This window comes from Tasmannia lanceolata, unplaced genomic scaffold (assembly GCF_043159265.1).
Source record: "Tasmannia lanceolata isolate RefF3 unplaced genomic scaffold, GAP_Taslan_0.1 ptg000019l, whole genome shotgun sequence".
Taxonomy (NCBI): domain Eukaryota; kingdom Viridiplantae; phylum Streptophyta; class Magnoliopsida; order Canellales; family Winteraceae; genus Tasmannia; species Tasmannia lanceolata.
The window spans coordinates 455,885-476,528 of NW_027518696.1; the positions used below are offsets into that span (position 1 = coordinate 455,885).

Here is a 20,644-nt window from a genome sequence, read left to right on the forward strand (position 1 = left end):
GAATGATTGTATGGGGACTCATCAATGACACTTTTGCTGTGAGCCGGCTTCGTAACTTCTCCACAGCTTCACTATTCGTCGATCTCTTGACTATTCATGCCGTGTTCTTAATCAAATTCATAACCCAAATGGGTTCATTTGGAGCACCATGATGAGAGCTCCTCGAGATGTGATTTTTCTGTACAAATCTGTTATAGAAGAGCTTTGATCCTGATAATTATACATACCCAAACTATTTCGCACGTACTCTCTGATTCTCCGAAAAGGATGGAAAACAAATACATAATCATGTCTTGAAAATGGGGTTTGATTCCTGTTCTGTCCCTCTCTTAGCAGCCAGGGACAAGGTTCGATGTAATCTTATACTTTTTGAACATTGTTTTGTGTAATTCTAAACCAGATATTCATTTACAAATCTTATAGATATTCATTTGTAAATCTGAATAAGATATTGAATTCCAGGAAAGATGTACCTCAAAATGGAAATTAGCTTTTCTCACAGGGACATGCAATTCAAGAAACTTCACCAAGTTGCAGTTACATCTAACAGTAGTACTCTTTCTTCCTTATGCTGTCAATGGTTAGCTGAAAGCCTTCAAGTATGGTTTCAGCTTTCTGTTGACAGGTTTTGGTTGGAAGTTCTGCCAATTCAGGTGCCCCTCCTAGTTATGATTGGTAGAGATGATGGGACCAATGATGCATTGCATGGTTCTCAATTGAGCAAAGGTGGGTCTCACATTTCTACCTGTGGGGCACCTGAATTCTTATTCTGTTGAATCTCAATTGAGCATAGGTGGGTCTCATCTAGTACTGGATACTATTTTAAACTCTGATTAGAGGTGTCTCTTATTTCTGAAGCACATAATATCTTCCCTATTGACACACATTAAATTAAGTTTGAAACAAAGAAAACTAAAACTATTAGCAGATTAACTTTTATTCAAATTTTGGTCTGAAAACACGTAAATTATCAAGCATTTACTATTCCTTTTGACTAAAATAGAACAAATAAATACAGTATAATCACTTTCTAATTAATACACACTTGCATTCTTAATCTTATTATAGTTGCCTCTGGTGGTGTAAGCAAGTTCCTGACCTCAACACTGTGACCCCCCCGATCTAGCCGCTAAGCCAGGGGGCTCGATCATCTCATCTCTGTGTTGGAAGATCTTGGCCCAATAAGAATGATCGGATGAGCACGAGAGCCTCTGCAGGCTTGTTGAGAGGGACCAAGTGACCCGCCCCTCGAACTGTCACAAAAGTCAATCCTTCATACTTAACCAACCTCCCTCCAACCTGCATTTCAATCGCTGATTGTTACTCTTGGATCTAGTGTGAACCTGATGTAACAGGGTCTCTTTGGATGCCACCAAAAGTGATCTTTATTTGCAAATAAGACTATTTTAGTGCAATCCTGTTTACAAATAGGATATCAAGGCCTCCTTGGGGGCCCTTATATAATTTCTAGAACTTCTGTAACTTTCATTGGCAAACAATCATATTTAGCTTCAAAACCATTAGCATGTAAGCCAACACCCACCGCGGTGTTGGCTCTTCGGCATAAAGTCACGGGTTTGCTCCCTGTCGACGAGTGTTCGAACCCCGCCCCCGACTTACCTGATACACGTGGTGAGTGGGGACTAGTCCTACTCCCGAAGGGCGTGGGGGCATCTTACGTCATATATATATATATATAGAGGAAAGTGAAGCTACACCACCGGTGTAGCTAAGCGGCTTAAAATACAATGGGCCCACATTGTTTTGGTGATCCAAAGAATTCATTTGATTGGCCCTCACATAGATAGGGTGTCCACCAAAAATCAGCTCCATAGGATCATCCCAACCCTACGATTTGTGGAGGCAAAAATGAACGTGTAAAAACCTTCACAAATTTGTCCATTTTTGCCTCCACAGTTTGAAGGGTTGGGATGATCCTATGGAGCTGATTTTTGGTGGACACCCTATCTATGTGAGGGCCAATCAAATGAATGGTTTGGATCACCAAAACAATGTGGGCCCATTGTATTTTAAGCCGGCGGTGTAGCTTCACTTTCCTAATATATATATATATATATATATATATATATATATATATATATATTAGAGAACGGTTCCTACACAGATGTGTAGATAAGTTATCTACACACTAACTTAAAATACAATGGGGGCCACATTATTTGGGTGATCCAAACCATTCATTTTTAAGGCCCTCACATAGATAGGGTGTCCACAAAAAATCAGATCCAGAGGATCATCCTAACCATACGAACTGTGGAGGCAAAAATTGGACTAATTTGTGAAAGTTTAAAGACATCCATTTTACGTCCACAAATCATAGGGTTGGGATGATCCTATGAATCTGATTTTTTGTAGACACCCTATCTATGTGAGGGCTTTTAAAATGGATGGCTTGGATCACCCAAACAATGTGGGCCCTCACTGTATTTTAAGCTAGTGTGTAGAGAACTCTCTACACATATGTGTAGGAACCGTTTTCTCATATTATATATATATATAGCCAACGAGGGTCTATACCATCTTTGTTGTTCAGACCCGAGTTACCAAGTTCGCTCAAAGTAACATACCCGTTCTGCCCTCTGGTAATTGCGAGGATGGCTATCCAAGGATATAGCCTTCCTCAAGCTAAAGTGATGCTATGAGAAGCCCGTGAGACGCCTAATCTAGACCCACCTGCATGACACTAGCACAATCTAGACCCTTCATTTTTGTAAGCAGAGAATGCATGACCAATTATCCACATTGGAACATATTATCAAATCAAATGTATGAGGCCCTGTTCGTTTGGGATTATGATAACCGATGTTGAGCCCCCAAATTGAGTCCAATAATCAGTTTGGGGGCTCAACATCGGTTATCATAATCCCAAACGAACAGGGGCTAGATATGCTTAATCCGTAATCTTTTTCACGTTATCCCATCTACAAGTGATGATGGGCCCTTGGATAAAGGATCCGAATCATGTTGACATCAAGTGTGTGGGCCCAAGTCAAACTTTTTCTATGAGGAGCTACTCATTTGAATCTCATTATTTATCCTGTTATATTCGGTTTTTTGCGAACCAACCTGACCATTGTGGTACCACGAATGCCAAGGTGCTATGAGGTTTAGGGCCAATGCCTCTACACAATATCTCGACCCGATCGTTGGTACCCGCCCATCTGCATCTCCACTGTTTCACACAAAAGTCTTGAAGATAAACAAAAGAGCAAGAAGAGAGAACATACAAAAAGGATGGGTGGAAAGGATCAAAACAAGCGGGTGGAAACAGGCATGAATAGGGGTGTTAACAGGTCAGATTAGGATTGGACTCGGTCACGATCCACTCGTATCTTGCCCGCATTGTTTGAGTCCAACTCTGTTTGGATTTGGACCATCCATGATCCCATAACACAATAAAACACCATTTTACAAGGGATTTGCTAGCGTCCATCGCAAAAGGCATTTTATAGATGGTCTGTCGCATGTCAAACCAGCCACATAGTGAGTAAAGACAAAATCTGCTGAAAAGTGATCATGTGTGCTGTGTGGCTGGTCTGGCATGCGACAGATCATCTACGTTTTGCAATTGACGCTAGCATTTCCCATTTTACAATCATTACAAAAATCCGAGTTGAGCCTTAGCCAATTGGTAAAGATTGACTATGTTCTTCAACCATGAGGTCTGAGGTTCAATCCCACCTGACGATAAAAAACCAAAGGGAAAAATACACTCGAACCCCCTATGGTTTCTGACACATTCAACTTGACCCCAAATGTTTAAAAAGTTACAAGTAGAACCCCTGTGGTTGCAAAACGTGACAAGTATACCCCCTCTGTCAACTGTCCGTCAGTTTAATCTGACGAAAAGACTAAAACTAACCATGGTTAATATTTTGAGGGCAGAAATACCCTCATTTGCAGAGGGATTAGGGTTACACCATTTCTCACCGCCGTCATCGCCCTTCCGGCCACTGCCTTCGTTGTCACCTTCAGCCACCGCCACCGTCGCCATCTCTGGCCACCGCCACCGCCGCTGTCGCCACCGCCGTCACCTCCACCACAGACAATCGAACCCCACCCCATGGCTACATCAAACCCACATTTCAAGAAAAAAACTTTGATAAAAATAAAGCCCTAAAGCATTAGGGTTTTTGTGCAAATCATTATAATGATGTGAATGAAGACAAATAAAACTCCTAAATGGAGGGTTTATGTTGATAAATCAAAAAGGGTTTGAATCAAACCACCCCAATTTTTAGTTTTCAAGTATGAAAACCCTAATTTTCAATTGGGGAAGATGAGGGCATTTTGGTCTTTTCCCCTACGCCGTTAGCTCCGTCCAGTTAAAAAAACCCAATGAAACCACAGGGGGTCTACTTGTAACTTTTTAAACTTTTGGGGTCAAGTTGAATGTGTCAGAAACCACAGGGGTCTAAGTGTATTTTTCCCAAAAAAAAATCATTACAAAAATCACAGACCGTGTATTATTAACTAGTGATTTGAATGAATCTATCTCATTAAACAAAAGCACAAGAACAGCAGAACTCACGACTCACAAGGTCTAAACCATGAAAAAAGGAAACATTCTTTTCATGGTGCGATGAATAAATAGCTGCATACTTCTTCTACAAATTACTAAAATACATTTATAATTAGAGGAATGATAGATATAAGAGCATCCTTGTATAAAGAGCAGGAAAAGGGCCATTGGATCCATGTCATTAGATGCAACTGATTTTACTTTCTCAACCAATTTTAAAAAGTTACCAAAAATGACGTGGACCCAATCAAGGGCCTTATTCTCGCTCTTCATGCAAGGGCACCCTTGGCTCTATCATTCCTGAATTAATTATACTTGTACGGGATTAAGTCTGATATTTTCCGAAAGTACAGTTAGGCTCACTTCAAAGGATGATCCAAACCGTCAATTTGTTTGGGCTATGACATAAATAGATTGTGCACCGTTGATCATCTCCACAGGCTAAGGGTTTACTAGCCTATAGAGATGATCTATGGTGTACAACCGTTTTTTGGGTAGTAAGCTGGTGTTTGGCAGAGGCCCCTACTAATTCATTAGATAAAGAGAAAGATTTTGCATTCATGGGATCAAGGCACCATCTCTAACTTGGAACACATGAGAGAGGGAGATCGAAAACTTGGGATAGACAAAACAGAGCACTAAACCTAAGAGTTCAAACTACTCAATACTCTTGAGTTACATAATCTGCAAGCTTGATGGGATTACAACATATGTATATCCTGGCCATGGTTTTAAATTTCGACCGAAACCGAAATATGCCGAAATTCATTATTTTGCCATTTATTTCGGAAATTTCGGTCCGAAATTTCGATTATATCCCTTTTTAATTTTAAAAAAAAGTGTTACAAAATTTCGGACCGAAATTTTGGATTTCGCCAAAATTTCTGTTTTCGGTGGGGTCCGAAACGGTTACCGAAACTGAAATTTTAAACCATGATCCTGGCACAAACTGAACGGTTTAGATCATCCTTGGAAGTGGGCCTTACTGTACTTCTTTTTTTAAATATTGGACTCACGCGCACACAGCATATAAACTCTTATTTATGTATGTAAATGCAAATATTTATATACTTATAAAAAAATTTATTAAAATACACTTACAATTTAAATTGAACTATCGCATAAAAATTAGAAGGGATCTTCTAGGGAACATCACATGTATGAGCGATTTGTTAGGGACCATCACATAAGGCATTTGTGCTTGGGCTGTTGCATGTGAGGGCAGCCACACATGCTCAGATGAATTAAGCCTGTGTGGATGCTCTCACATGCAACAGCCCAGGCGCGATGGTCCCTAGCAAATCCCAAATTACAAAATAGCCTTATAATTTATAGAGGAATGATAGAATGAAAGGTGCCCTTGCAAAAATTAGCTTCAAGGGCGATTAGAGCTCTAATCGGTTGATTTCTGCAAAATCAACCCGGTTTCCACTTTTTTAGGGGCCATTCACTTTTTTCGGTGCCACACTTTACAGAAATGAAGCTGATTTTTGCAAGGGCTCCCTTCATCCTATCATCTCTCTAATTTACATTATGTAATAAAATATATGTTAGAGCATTTTTATAAAATTATTGACCTAATTAGATTTTCAGACATGTTAGTGTAGGATCTTCAATGAAAACACTTCTAAAACGGGATTCCTTCTCGGATATAAAGACGGGATAAGTATGGCTGGGTGCTTTTTGCATATCTTGAGATACGCACCTATATTTTATTTTATTTTGTATGAGCACGTGTCACGATAGAGGACCCCGTGCTTTTCTTCAGCACGGGATCCCGTTTTCCCAGCAACCCTCAATCTTCAACAAAGTCAGTGCGGGAACAAGGTCTCACGTGCTCTACCAAAGTCACATGTGATTCTGGTACTCAGACTTGTCTTTCTTACCAGCCAGCCCAACTACTGCCTAAAAGATTCCTTTCTCTGTCTTTTACACGAATAGATAAAGACTCCACGTGTTTTCACGGCCACCCATCATATAAATTCTAAAAGGGGGTTTCTACTTTCTAGAGAAAGATTGGTGTCTATTTGTCTTACTTACTTCACTTTCACCTTTTCAATCATATAGGACAAACTCAAGAGTGTGTCATGTCTAATGTAGAGGGGATTTTTACAAATTGGCGATCATCTTTGTAGGCGATACACCTAAACTGGGTATATAACTATCTCCATTCTAGATCTGTGGGCCATACCCCTCTGGATGGGTCATAGCTTCATGGTCTCCCCTACAGAATGCAGGCAGTACAGATAAACTTGGTATAGACACTAGCTCAATTCTAAGCATGTTACTGCTCAAATGGTTAGTAACATCTGGTTATTATGGCTATGGCCCATCTAAGAAGTGGGGCCATCAATCATAAAGTTAGTCTGCTTCTCATGAATTTTGGACTAAGGCTAATCCACGACGGTGGCCCACAAGATAAACGGTCATGATCATCCTAAATGTGTACCGCATTTAAGGTGGACATAGATTTCTGTGGTTGGGGTTTTCCAAGGGCGCCCTTCACTTTAGCATTTCTCATGTTAATATACATCAGTACCAATTTTTTTCTGCCCAAAACATTTGGTTTGTATTCTAATTTCTAAAGAAAGTTATAATTGTGTTTAGTATGTAAAACGTTTGGGGTATATGGGTATAGAAAAATAAAAAATGAGATCAAACCTGTAGAACCAGATCTTCAACCCAGCTTTGATAAGTTTTGAGTATATGGGTAGAACCGAAGCAACCGTAAAATTGTAAGTTGCTAAAATGGAATTACTGTGACAAGACAAGAAAATGCAATAAATAAATGTAAAAGAAATTTACAAAGCATATATAGATTTTCCATTAATGGGTAAGCTTACTTACTTGCAAACAGTCCATTTTCCACTGATATTTCCTGTTACGTTTGCATGGATTGATTTCTGCACATCCACCCTATTGAAATATTCTTCTGTATATTTGGAAAAACATGGGTCATAGCCCGCAAGAATTCTCAATCTCTTCCTTTGTACCTGAAAATGCAATTTTCTATTAAAATAAAGATATTTGTAACACTATATAATTTTAAATCACTGCACACAAACTTCATTTGATTATTCTTCTGCTTTCATGATTTCATCTAAGTGGTGCTTGAAATGCCCTTTTTAAAAGTCTAATAATATTTAAGGGAAATGATAACTACACTCTCTTGTTTCAATTATTTATGACACACCTCACTTTATGAAACACTTTTTTTTTTAAACTGTTGATAGATTTTGGGCAATTGTAAGTTGTAACAGCCTTTATCATTTGAGGGTGCGTTCAGATTTTCGGGAATCAATCTACTTGTCAGAACGCTTCTCACTGCTTCAATCTACTTGATCTGGCTGGAAAGGAACTCGAGACTACTTCAAAACAAAAAAACCCATAAAAGGTTCCTTCTAAGTAGAATTATTAGTGCAATGAGATCTCGTATTTTGGCCCTAAAGCTGGAAGATGAAGACTCTGAAGAAAACCAAAGAATCTCTAACACCTTTAATCTTCCCCTATTCAGTATAACCATTGAACCAAAATTCTGTAATTGGGAACCTCCTGCTGCCAGCTATGAGATCAAGTTGAATTCGGACGCTTCCCTGGCTAGTGATACCGCTTCGATTGGAGGCCTCCTCCGAGATCACAATGGTTCAATCATTTCTCTCTTCTCTGTTAACTACAAGCCTCTCCCAATCCAAGAATTAGAAATTGAAGCCATTCATCATGGAATCAAATTAGCCGCCCAGCAACAAGTTAAGAGGTTGTGGATGGAATCCGATTCGCTCATCGCTGTTATGGCCATAAGCCTGTTATATGGGCGTGCCCATGGCGGAAAATCCCAACACTCGAAAAAATTAGATCCATGCTCAACTCTTTTGAAGTTGGAACTTGACCCACATTTGGCGTGAAGGCAATAGAGCAGCTGATTTCTTATCCAAGACCAATTGTATATGTAAAGGAGACACAATTTCTCTTGAAATGGTTCCAGAGGAACTTGCAAATATTGTTTCTGATGATGTATCCGGAATGGTTTATCCTAGATTGTAAATTTTCTAATTTTTTTTTGTAGCTGGTGGAGGTCTGCCTAACCCCAAATTACAGATTAAAAAAAAAAAAAAAAAAAGACTTGCGGGAATCAGGATTTGGAATCAGCAGTATATTTTAATTCCCTTATAAATTGATTGGAAAAAATTCAAATAAAATTTTTATTCCAACCCGGGCAGAATCAGAATACCACCTCTTGGGCAGCAAAAATAGCCCGACAATTTCCCCATCTATTCCGCCCTATTTCAATTTTGATCCCTTTATTCCATTCATTTATTTAAACCAAACGCCCAAATCAGGCGATATCAGAATAGGATGTTGATTCCAGCTCTGATTCCAGAGTGCATTTCATTTATTGCATGGAATCCAGATAGCAAAATTTTCATGGAAAATAAGTTAGCCAAACGCTAGAAAGCTTTTTTTTTTTTTTTTGTGAAAGATTATTCTACCCTAGATCCAAATTGCCCTTAAGTAATAAAAAATCACCTTTGCATGAGGATTATCAACGTGGGCGGCGGAGAGAGAGCCCACATTGTTAAAGCATTTTGGTGCGTAGATATTGTAAATGTCTATGTCGTGGTACTGATGATAGACTACTTCCATGACATCTATGCATTCTTTTGTCCAATTGAAGAGTCTGAAGTCGCAAATCTCGCTTACTCGCTCATAAACCTGGTCTGATATAACTGCATGGCTCCACGCAAACTCTACTAATCCCTTTGTATCATAGAAATCCTCTGTTAAGGGATTACCCACCTGCAATTCACCCGTCAAATTGCTTGGCTCCCATGCGGGCACCCCCAAATGTGTGCCTAGAGGTACATCCATGTATAAACTAACAGCCATTAACTACATTATATCATTATTAAATATCAGGGAAATGACATTTCCACCCCCTTTTGTTTTGCTTTCTCTGAAAATAGTTTCATTTTTTTAAAAGCAAACAAACGCGTGAAAATACTCCCATTTTGAGGAAAATACAAACAAAAAGGCTGTATATTCATTCATTTGAATGTATGTGTTTGTATTATGTATGAAGAGGGTTTTCAATGTGGGCTTACCATGAAACCTTTGAGATTAATGAATGGGTAGTTTTTTCTATCCTTGTTGCGGTCATAGACAAGCTCAGCTAGTTGAGGAACGTAGTGACCTGCCACAAAATATATTTGCCTTTTTGAGTTAGGATATGATGTTTATATTATCTAGAGTGCATATACAGTAATATGGTGTAATGAAGTAAAATTACTAAGAAGGTTCAGGGTTTGGCTGACCTGCATAACTCTCTCCTGATAAATAGAAATCATGGGTTTGGTATTGTGGAAATTTTTTCAGCCAATTCATCACAAAATTGTATGCATCCTCAGCTGGTAGATTAATCTCAAACAATAGAAAAATGATTAATGGAAAAAAAAAAGTGATTTACAGGAAATTATTTTGGGATTTAGCTAATCAATTACCCACAAACCCATCATCAAATTTGGTGAGATCAGAGGGTGTTTTGGTGTAGGAGAACCCAACTCCAACTGGGGATTCCACAAATAGTAAATTTGCTTCTGCAGGATACAAGCATAGAAACTTCAGTCATTCGACTAACAGAATATTAAATGCTGAAAATAAGCCTCAAAATTCTGACCCTATTTTTACCTGTCAGTCAGCTACCAACCATGATTTTTCACAAACTAAAGGAGAAATTGAAAAGATAAACATTGATGAAGGGGGAAATGAGCAAGAGGAATTTAATAGACCTGTATTCCAAGCATATTTATTGTAGTCAAGGCCAACTCCATCTTTCTTAACCCTAAGAGGACCCAACTCAGCAGCTGCTCCATAGCCTATTGATGAACAACCAGGACCTAGAAAGGTAAAAAAGGAAAAAAAAATTCAATTCAGAACCCTGTACAAAAACACCGACAGCATTAATAAGAAGAGAAGATAAATAAGAAAATATTAAGTAGAAAGCATGGAAATTGATTGTGTCATTTGGAGTTTATATTCAATGACATGTGGGTGTGTAGATATATGCTACATACCCCCATTAAGCCATAGAAGTAGAGGTTTTTTAATTGGGTTGGTCTGAGCTTCAAAAAACCAGTAGAAGAGGTTTCTCCCACGTTCTTGATTTACATTAATGTAGCCTGAGAATTGCGAGAGGGGTGGGTTTGAGGGTTGGCCAGGCAGATTTATTACTCTATCAGACTCTTGGGAAGATGGGTATTTGGGGAATGCATCAATGGTAATAAAGCACCAAGGAGAAAAGATAAGGAAGAATATTGAGAAGAATTTATTAGAAGCCATTACTCAAGATTGCATTTACTCATCCTATCATAAATGAGACGTGGACTATAAATAGAAGTCATGGGCATGGTTATTGGCCCCACTCTTGGCTCGTAGCAATCCAGAGTCTGCAGCACAGGTCAATAAAGGTGGCTATTTTATTTAGGAAAGTGATATTTCCATCCCCTCTTGTTTATCTTTTTCCCTAGAAAGTAGAAATGACTTCATTCCGACCCGTTTTGTATTTCAGTTTACGAAAAAGGCAGACAGAAAGGGGTGAAAATAAGGGAAATTGCGCGAAAATGTCAAGAAAAAAAACAAAGAGATTGCCAATAGCAACTCAGTTGTCGATAGTGAGAAACTGGAAAGGGAAATGATATCTCCACCTCCTCTTGTTTGTCTTTCCCTAAAAATGGCTCATTTCGACTAGAGGGGTGCAACTCGGGTCGATTTTTGGGAATTCCGGTTGAGCTTTTATCTTAAAATCGGGTCGGGTTCGGGTTGAAGCCCATTCATTTTTTAGCAAAAGCTCAACCCAACCCGACCCGATTTTTTTTTTTGAAGAAAACCCCGACCCGACCCGATTTTAAGGTAATCAAAAGCCCATTAATTTCGACCACCATCTGTTTGTTTGTTTTCTTCAATTTTCAGAAAAGAAACAAAAGAGGCGGAAATATCAACACCCCTCCCCCTCTCCACCACGCAAATAGTAGTAGTTTTTATTAGACTATTGATATTGGCACTACTGCCGCCCCAGCTAGTTTGGGACAAAGGCTTAAGTTGAGTTGAGTATGGTATTTATATTGGCACTACGATGTTTTAATAATTGCAAAAACTCAGTTTGTCTTTTCAAATTTTACTTGGAAGGACCTTCAATTAATGATAATATCCCTCTAAACTAACCGTAATCATATCATTTCCATCTAAACTGTAGAAATATTTTTGTTTTGCCGGGAAAGTTTTCTTGCAATCCAAACATGGCGTCAGAGAAATTTTTTAAAATAACAATACAAACGTTGTTTCACCTCTTTCGTGAATAAGTGTGTTGCCCAAAATCGGCCTTGTGAAAGGTTGATATTAATCTCACTAAAAAAACTTGTTTCTAATATCAGCCCTTCACAAAGGTTGAATTTTGGGTGACCCATTTAGTCCCGACGGAAGTGAAATAATCAAATAATCTCAATCCTACATGGCCCATCATAATTTTGCCAATGCTGCATATTTTCTTCTCACGCGTTGAATTTGTGCATAACACATGTTGTTTTTCTTGTTTTAATAATGACTCGCTTCTCTTTAGCTACATTTTTATAATTAGCTTTTAATGGTTATCAGATGTAATTGCCCAAAAGCCACCAAAAAACCAATTTAAAAAGAGTTTAACAAAGTGACTGAAATTATCAAAACAATGTGGTGTGGATAGCATGATGAAAAAGATGCCCTCTTAAGATGTCTTTAAGCCACTGATTTTTGCATATGGAAATCTTGTCAGACGAGATCTCTGATTTGCGTAGGACCTGGATCCACCGGTTCATCCTATGATGACCTATCATGTTATCCATTTCGTTTTGGGGAAGTCATATTTACTCCCTTTTGATCACCATGGACACCCAGCGCCAGTGTGCGTGGCAATCAAACCCACTCTTCTGATGTCAAGTACATTAGCCCCCCTTTAGTCATTGATACACTGGTGCTGCGTGTCCCTGGAGATCAAAAGGGGCGTAAATATCACTTCCCTTCGATTTAACTCTAATTGGTTATCAAAAGACCCTACAAAGAGAAACGTGCGGAACCACATGAACCATATAGCCTCGTGGTTCTCGGTAACTAGCCGCAGCAGCCTAGCAAACGTTGTCACCTTCTATTTCCACAACCAACCTTGTTTTCTTTCTTTCTTTTTGAAGGATTTCACATTCGTCACACCAAAGCCTTTTCCTTAACTATTGAAACAATGGAGAGAGGAAGCAGAGAATACTCAAATTTTGTCTTACAAAAACTATCAATATTGATACTAGGACCTAGAATGAGAACAATATTTATAAAGATACAAAGAATGGGATTAATGATTATGAAAGGTTTATAAGAAAGATATTTTTTTATTTTCCCTTTATCAAGACGATCTTTCGTCTTGCTAATCGGCCTCTTCTTATATACCGACAACACCCTTGCGGAAATTTATAAAGACCAATTTACCCTTCTCTAAGAGGGTCCTTAGGTATCTTCTTATTTCAATCTTGAGTTTCAGATGCATATATGCCTGTTAGAAGACCAGTCGAAGAAGAATGAAATCTCTAACGGCAACAGGGTTTGTAAGAAATGTCTCAGTTCTCAGCTCCCAAACTCCCAAAACCCACGCATCATCCTTGCTCCTACCTGTTAGAATAAATAGAGCCGTTTTTCACAGAAGGGTTTTCTTAAACGTCACCGTTAAAGCCTCAAAACCTTCAGAAATAAAGGCATCTAGTTCTCCAGGTTTGTATTCTGCTCAGATTTTGGAGCTTACAGCGGAGAACGTGAACTTGGTTCTTGAGGATGTTCGCCCTTATCTGATTTCTGATGGAGGAAATGTTGATGTGGTCTCTGTTGAAGATGGTGTCATCTCTCTAAAGCTCCAAGGTTGGATCTTATTTTCCTTTTTCTTCTTTCCCCAGTTTCATTTTATTTTGATTGGGTTTTCTTTCTCTTTGATTTGAGTTTTGAAATTGGGATTATTTGGTTAAGATTGATATGATGGGGGAGGTATTGATTTGGTTTATGGGAATATGTTTTTGCTGATTAGATTGACACAATGAGTTTGTGCATTTTATATTATTGACTCTATTGTTTTGATTGAGATTTCTTATGAAGGGCTTTTGATTTCTTTAAATTGAATATGTTTGGAGAATTTGATGTTAATATCATATTGGGTTTTCACTATGTACTATTTTTGTACCCAAATTATATGTTTTGGCGTTTCATTGGGATGAGATTAATGGTGGGGTCGGTGAAAGTAGGAGTTTTTGGGATTTATAAGGGCATCTATTTGTTACCATCGGGATATACTAATAATACTTGCATTGTCAAGGCTCCCTTTCCTGGTAACTAATCCTTCAAACCAATTTTAGTACGAATTGTTTGAATTGAATTTGCTAGCTACAGTTACGTGTGATTTTAGGACTGCTATATTGGTATTCCGACTCACAGTGCTTAGTTGAATATGGGCTTCTTATGCATATTTTGATTATCTAGAATCCGTCAATGATCTGTTATGGTGAAGGTTTCTTAAAGCTTCTTTACTTTGATTCTTTTATTGAACAATGTAATGAATCTAATCACTTAATGGCCAGTCTTGAAATTATGAAGCCTAATTTTCTCTCTGTTTTTTTTTTTTTTTTGAAAATGTGAAAATTTGAGTATGTCTTGGATTAATCAGACTAAAAATAAAGCTCATTTGCCAATTGTGCAAAAAATGTGTGTCATCAAGATAATCATTGCTTCTTGTATGCCTAACTCCACCCGGTTTTAGGACCTCTTCCATAAAATTCATATTTTTGGATTTGTTTGATCCGCAAAACTAGCACCTAATCCTTGGGGTCATTGCCTTATTTTGTGTAGGTCTAGGTTTGTAATTGTGTTTTATCTATTTATCATCAACTATCCTTCAAGTCCAAGGTTTTCATTCTTGGGTTCCATGCTCCTATGCAACATGGTTGTTTATAGCTACACCACAAGTTTCACTGTGCACTGCTGTAAATGGAATACATGCTTATAGTTTTTCTATTTTCTGTTTTTTTATTAACTTGCTCAAAATGTTAGGTTCTTGTCCAAGTAGAGGATTGTGCTGGAATTTTTCAATGTGCACTGGTGTAAATGGAATATATGTGTTGGGATTTTTATCAGCTATCAATCCAAGAGACGTAAATTTTTGGAAATTTAGGATTCTAAATTGATGGCACATATATTTGTAAATTGGATCTGTGCTATCTAAACATTGATTTATTTTGTGTCTAGGTGGACGACTCTATAGAGGTCTTATTAAGATTTGTAAACGTGCAACATGCATATTTGAAAGTTCAAAAGTGAGTGTCATAGTAAGTGTTTTAGGCCTTAATAAGATTTGTAAACATTCAACATGCATGTTTGAATGTTCAAAAGTGAGTATCAAATTACCTTATATGCTTGACTTGGAAGGCCAGAAGAACGTTTGTTTATTTATTTATTTTTGGCATCACTGAACAGCCAAAGTCCTCATTTTCCTTTGAAGATAGTAACCAAATTCATTCAATGAGACATGTCTGTAACTTTAGTTTGCCACTCTTTCTTGTGGTTTTAGGAATAACGATAACTGTTTTTGCTAAAATGCCCTTCCTTAAAAGTCCATTTCATCCGGGTGAGAAAAATTCATTCAAAAAAAGAAGCAAAAGTTAGAGAAGGGCACCAGCATGCCCAGAAAAAAAAGAAAATTACAGACAGGGCAGAGATTGGCCCTTCTAAAATAACCAATTTAACTGACTGGATTTGGCCAATGGAACAACTATCTCATAGGCCTCTCTAACAGTGTGATTAAAAGAGAAATTACCCTATCTAACTATGTTGTCATTCCCATTTAGATGAGACCCAAACACTATTGACCTCTACTTTTTTCAGCTTCCCACCCCATTGCATATTGGGAGTCCAACAATGATGTACCGTTGCCGTCTTGAGTCCTGACACTCAAAATCCCAGCTGAACCTGCATTCACCAATGAACACATAGCTGAGAAATTGGGTTTCCAATTTGAAGCGAATGCACCCACCCTTAGGTGCAAGCAAATTCCATGGGTGCATTGCGTGCCGGGGATGGGGGGAACCAACTTTGTCGACCTCTTCTTCCTTCCCTTTCTATTTGCTAGAACCTCATTCAACTTTCTAAAAAATACGAAATAGACATGCCCCTGCAGTCCACCTAGTCTGCAGCCCGTGTAGCAACCATGGACTAAACCTCCCACAGAAATCTCTGAAGGAATACCAAACATCTTCAAACACACGCTTATTCCTCTTGGTCCAAATGCACAAAAAAATGACACACTGAACCACATTCCACATGAATTCATTCCTTGCGGATAGCTTATATCTCCCTAACTCGAGAATAGCTGTTTTCGAGTGGGGGAAAGACGTACACTATCCCAATAGAACCGATCGCCATGTCTTCCTACGAAGTGGGTTGTTGGTGTGTGAAAGATCACAAATTGGATGTTAGTATTAGGGTTAGATCCTGGGAGCTAGGAGAAGGAGAGCATCTCAAGAGAAGTTTCCTAGTTTGCCCGATTGCTTGCAACAAATGTATGGAAAATTTTTCTAAGTTGTCTCAACACCCCAGCATGGCCTTGGTTGTAGCGCGGACCGCAGGCAGTGAGGACCACAGAACTGCTAGTGCGGACCGCAGCATGCAATGAGGACTGAAGCATGCAGTACGGATCGCAGCACTAGGCCTCTGCAATTTCAGCCCTGTAGTGCAGATCACCACAAGACCAAGTAACTTTTCAGCTCTGTACTGGTCTAACCATCACAACTTATTCGACCTGGTTGTGCGGACCGCCATAATGTAGGGCACTGTAGCCGTAGGGCACTGCAACATGCAGGGAACGAGTTAAATAACTCACCCCTAATACCTATATAAACCCCACTTTCCCTCAGTCAAAATCTCATTTTACGTACAAAGAAAGACATCAATTACACATCCACAAGTGAAGAGACTCACATAGGAGAAAGAATACACATGATACAACACCAGACTTGAGCTCCATAGCGCTATACACTCGAATTCTCTTTGAGAATCAATCTCTCCTCTGACTTAGATTTTGGGGATTCCCAGCAAACGTGAAGTAGATGAGAACTGAATGTAGGCATGAGTTTCCTTCGAAGTCTTTTCCTTCTAAATTTCTTGCAATAGTTCGGGGTTCTTTGGGGACTCTCTTCTGTGATTAAGGTCTTGATCTTTGTTCACAAGTTAATCCCAACACAATGATCACTGAAAGACTTCTGTGTTATCCCATTTGCCTAGGGCTGAAAGGAATAAAACCTATTGTTCCTCTTCCAAGTCCCCAAAATCTTTATCCTATGGTTCTTTGGTTGGGTACTACTTGAATATTGAAACCCGTGCTTCTTCCCCCCTCTCAAGTTCGTCCTTCACTTATGAACCTAAGCTTTGCTATTCTAGTGGGACTCCGAATGATACCTGAATTATTGTCTGGCCGGTCAACCTCTAAATCCAATGCCTATTGCTCTTGAGAAACTGAGTTAAGTGTTAGATATTGAAGCCTTTTCTCTTAGTGGAGACTCCAGTACTGAAATTTGTGTGATTTGATGATCAGAGGTGCTCATTTGTTATTTCAATTTGATGCAATTAACATCCATTCAAGCCAACGAGTTTACTCATACCACCTGATATAAATAAAAAAAACCCCAAGGGATAAAATTTTCGTATATTTCATTGTGTGTACATTTAAAATTTCTTTTACTTGTCACTCAACCATATATGCTTGTAGGGGCTGTGAAGGAAGATGTGAACTGCAGATTCCTCATTCCAATTTCATAGAGCATTGCCGAATCTGTGTGAAAATTTTATTCTTGCAGGGACATGACTTGATAGGAAATGCCTCCTCCACTTTACTTGTTTCTCTTGCTATAATGGTGGTCACTTGCAATTTATAAGCCTATCATAATAACACTTTATTCATAAACAATAGAAAACAGAAAAAAGAAAGAAACAGAATACAGAAATAAGGAACTCTTGCCTTCTTGGCAAAGGCAAGAGCTGCCCTTGTGGCCGAGGTTGAGAATATTTTTTGATTGGAAACATTATCATCTCTTACAGATTGATATAGACTTTCATAAATTTATTAGATGGTTGAATAAAGCTACGGTTTCTTCATGTGTCTGCAATATGTCATTGATGAGATCCTGGACTGTTTGCTTTGGATCACCACACTCAAATCTCTTATGTGCCTAGGGACAACGTTCCTCTGTTGACAATCTGAAAGAAAATTATGGGGTCGATAATCTGGTGAACCAATGTTTAGAGAGAGAACTTACATATAGGGGTGACATCTCCCTAATTTGTGTAGCGGCAGACTCTTATTTTAAAATGAATTCATATGATCTGAAAAAGTTACGTTGTGACTTGTTTTAGGCATCACTCTCATTGCAAATGTGATTAATTTTTTGCTGTTAATTTTTTTGGTAAGTGGGCAAGTAAATTCATGACTAGTTAACAATGCCAACTCGCTTCAATATGTTCACTAACTAGCCTGAGTGAGTCCAGTGAGCCAATTGTTTCAACTTTCAAGCCATGGATAAAGCTAGTACATTCCTTCGGTGTTTGACTAGATCTTTCAACCATGTTTCGGGTTATACCATGTGTAAAAGAAGCTCGGCAAATTTTTTTGCTGTTTTTCTCTACTATTTGTATGGCCTTACCATTCACTGTTTAGAGTACTTCCGAGAGAGGCAATAAAAGACAGATATCCAAGATTGCAACTGAGTTTCATATTATGATTTGAAGGATTTCCTACCTGACGTGACAAATGAGGGTACTCTCAGAGAGGACTTTGAAGCCTCTAAATGCTAATACCTAGACTTCAACATGGGCTCTCCATATTTCAACTGCATGGAGGAGTATGCATGAAGTGTAAGTATTAGCATTTATAGTTGTGTCTAGAAACTTGTGGAAGTTACCTTGTTGAGCGAAGGGGGTGAAGGGGTCACCCTCTTTCCGGACTTGAGCCCATTGTTGCTGGTGGGTTGCACATGTTTGGGTATTATTTTTTGTCCTGCTCTGCATCCTCCTCCCCAACCCTAAAAACTTTTGAAAGAAAACAATAAGTCTTGAAGTGTAAGAAAGAACACTAAACAGTGACCATGCAATACTGATTGAGACCTGTCAACGATGGGACTGTTCTGATAGCATAGTGACCATGACATGCTAATCAAAAGAAAAACCAGAACATAAAAAGTTAATGTCACTAACTTGGCGAATAATAGCCTCTGTATGCTCAACACATCCATACGTCTATAGTAGATGTAGAATATGTCAACACTGCGGTTAATTGTTTAATTTAAAAACTATGGTCAAATTTCCACGTCGCATCTTTTCAGTGTTTGGTACCGGAAGCTCCACGTGCCTGAGACCAATGGAGTGTGGTAGTTTTATTTCTCTTCTACAAGATTTGGAATTCTTTCTCTGTTTCCCTATGCGCGCGCACGACACTAGCCAGAGGAAGGAACATGATATAATTGACCTGTTACTTTAAAATACAGGTTCTTGTTTTTACTTGTTGGTGTGTTTGCCTTTTAACTCTAGCTGAGTCTTTAATAGCTATTGACATGGCTATGCAGGAGCATGTGGGACTTGCCCTAGCTCAACAACCACCATGAAAATGGGGATCGAACGAGTGTTGAAGGAGAAGTTCGGGGAATCGGTCAGAGATATACGACAAGTTTTTGATGAACAACCAATGGAGACTACTGTTGAGGTGAGCACTTGCTACATGTTTACTAACTAAAAGAAAGAAAATCATTAAATCATAGTAAGCAGTTATGATTATTGTAATTTATAATACACTAAAAACGCAGGCGGTGGATGGTCATCTGGACATCCTGAGACCTGCCATTAAAGGTTACGGTGGCAGCGTGGAAGTACTATCCGTGGAGGGTGGGGATTGTCATGTCAGGTATGTCGGGCCAGAATCCATTGGTTCAGGAATCAAAGCAGCCATAAAGGAGAAATTCCCAGACATTGTGAATGTAGAATTTACTAGCTAGGCTGCATTTACCTAGAGTACTTGGAGATTCCGGAAATATGATCTATTTCGATGACGTGAGACGCCATTTATGTTAAACCGGGCTACGCTCCAACATCTCTCCTACAATCAAACCTTATATGTGTGTATGTATATCTGTCAATGCATGTATTTATTGATGCATCGTGTATATCTTCCCTTCTACACTATGCAATACTCGCCTTTTTTTTTTTATGCTACAAAACTCATGGCGCACATTTCTTCCTTGAAATATAGTGACTTTAAATGTGTTGGAGGTGTATATTGTCTTATGCTGATGATATCAGGAACCATCTTTCCTGCCATCTTGAGGAGAACTTTAAAGAAAAGGTGTAACACAATCTTTCACCTATTTATGATGCAGCAGTGAGATATTTCTGGGTTTCGGGTTGAGTTTGGCAGAAAAACTTGTATATTTGCTATGAGGTGGTTTTCAGTTGGGTGCAGGTCATCTGCTCAATGTTCTGGTACTCTCTGACAACTTTGAGGATGCAAGTGAGATCCTAGCTTCCCCACCAAAAAAAGAGAAAGTGTGCTTACAATCAGTTGGTACCTTCCCTTTCCATGTTGCTGGGTCCATTTGTTAGCACCAAAAAATTGGGAAAATCAAAGTAAAATGACATGTTTTCCTTTTCCTAGCATTGTTTGGTTGCACTTTACTATTCACACGACAGTCCTTGTCAGCTGTAGATTTTCAAAATACAAGCCTTTTGTACTGAGGAGAGGAGAAGTAAAAAATGAGATTTTTTTTTTTTTGAAAGTAACAGCCCCCATTCATTAAATATAAAATTTAAAGACGAGTACACAGGTTTTTTTTTTTTTTTTTAGGGGGGGGGGGCGCGGGGGGTTGTATCCAACAACCCAGCCCTTTCTTTTGCAATGGTAAAAAATGAGAATCTGTTTTCCTTCTGTATCATGTATCCGTTTGGATGCATGATATAGAAGGAAAAGGATTTTCATTTCTTAACTTCCCTTTTGCTCCTGATTTGAAAGGA

At 38.7% G+C, this 20,644-nt stretch overlaps 2 protein-coding genes across 5 annotated transcripts; one reads left to right on the plus strand and one right to left on the minus strand.

Moving 5' to 3' along the window:
- Positions 1 to 909: 909 nt before the first annotated feature.
- SCPL33 (serine carboxypeptidase-like 33) lies at positions 910 to 10,905 on the minus strand. 4 transcript variants are annotated; one of them, XM_077362069.1, is made up of 10 exons: positions 10,612 to 10,904; positions 10,327 to 10,434; positions 10,039 to 10,134; positions 9,853 to 9,945; positions 9,643 to 9,731; positions 9,068 to 9,337; positions 7,391 to 7,536; positions 7,205 to 7,300; positions 3,088 to 3,193; positions 910 to 1,299 (listed from the first exon to the last, which is right to left on the minus strand). In XM_077362069.1, the coding sequence occupies exons 1-10, from the start codon at positions 10,874 to 10,876 to the stop codon at positions 1,153 to 1,155; spliced, it is 1,416 nt and encodes a 471-aa protein (XP_077218184.1). In that variant the 5' UTR covers positions 10,877 to 10,904; the 3' UTR covers positions 910 to 1,152. The 4 variants fall into 4 exon arrangements, with proteins under 4 accessions (XP_077218184.1, XP_077218187.1, XP_077218186.1 ...); XM_077362072.1 differs by lacking the exon at positions 9,068 to 9,337 and having other exon boundaries at positions 10,612 to 10,905; XM_077362071.1 differs by lacking the exon at positions 3,088 to 3,193 and having other exon boundaries at positions 10,612 to 10,905.
- Positions 10,906 to 13,038: 2,133 nt separating this feature from the next.
- NFU1 (NFU domain protein 1) lies at positions 13,039 to 19,909 on the plus strand. Its single transcript, XM_077362833.1, has 3 exons — positions 13,039 to 13,468; positions 19,207 to 19,343; positions 19,444 to 19,909. The coding sequence occupies exons 1-3, from the start codon at positions 13,135 to 13,137 to the stop codon at positions 19,630 to 19,632; spliced, it is 660 nt and encodes a 219-aa protein (XP_077218948.1). The 5' UTR covers positions 13,039 to 13,134; the 3' UTR covers positions 19,633 to 19,909.
- Positions 19,910 to 20,644: the final 735 nt, after the last annotated feature.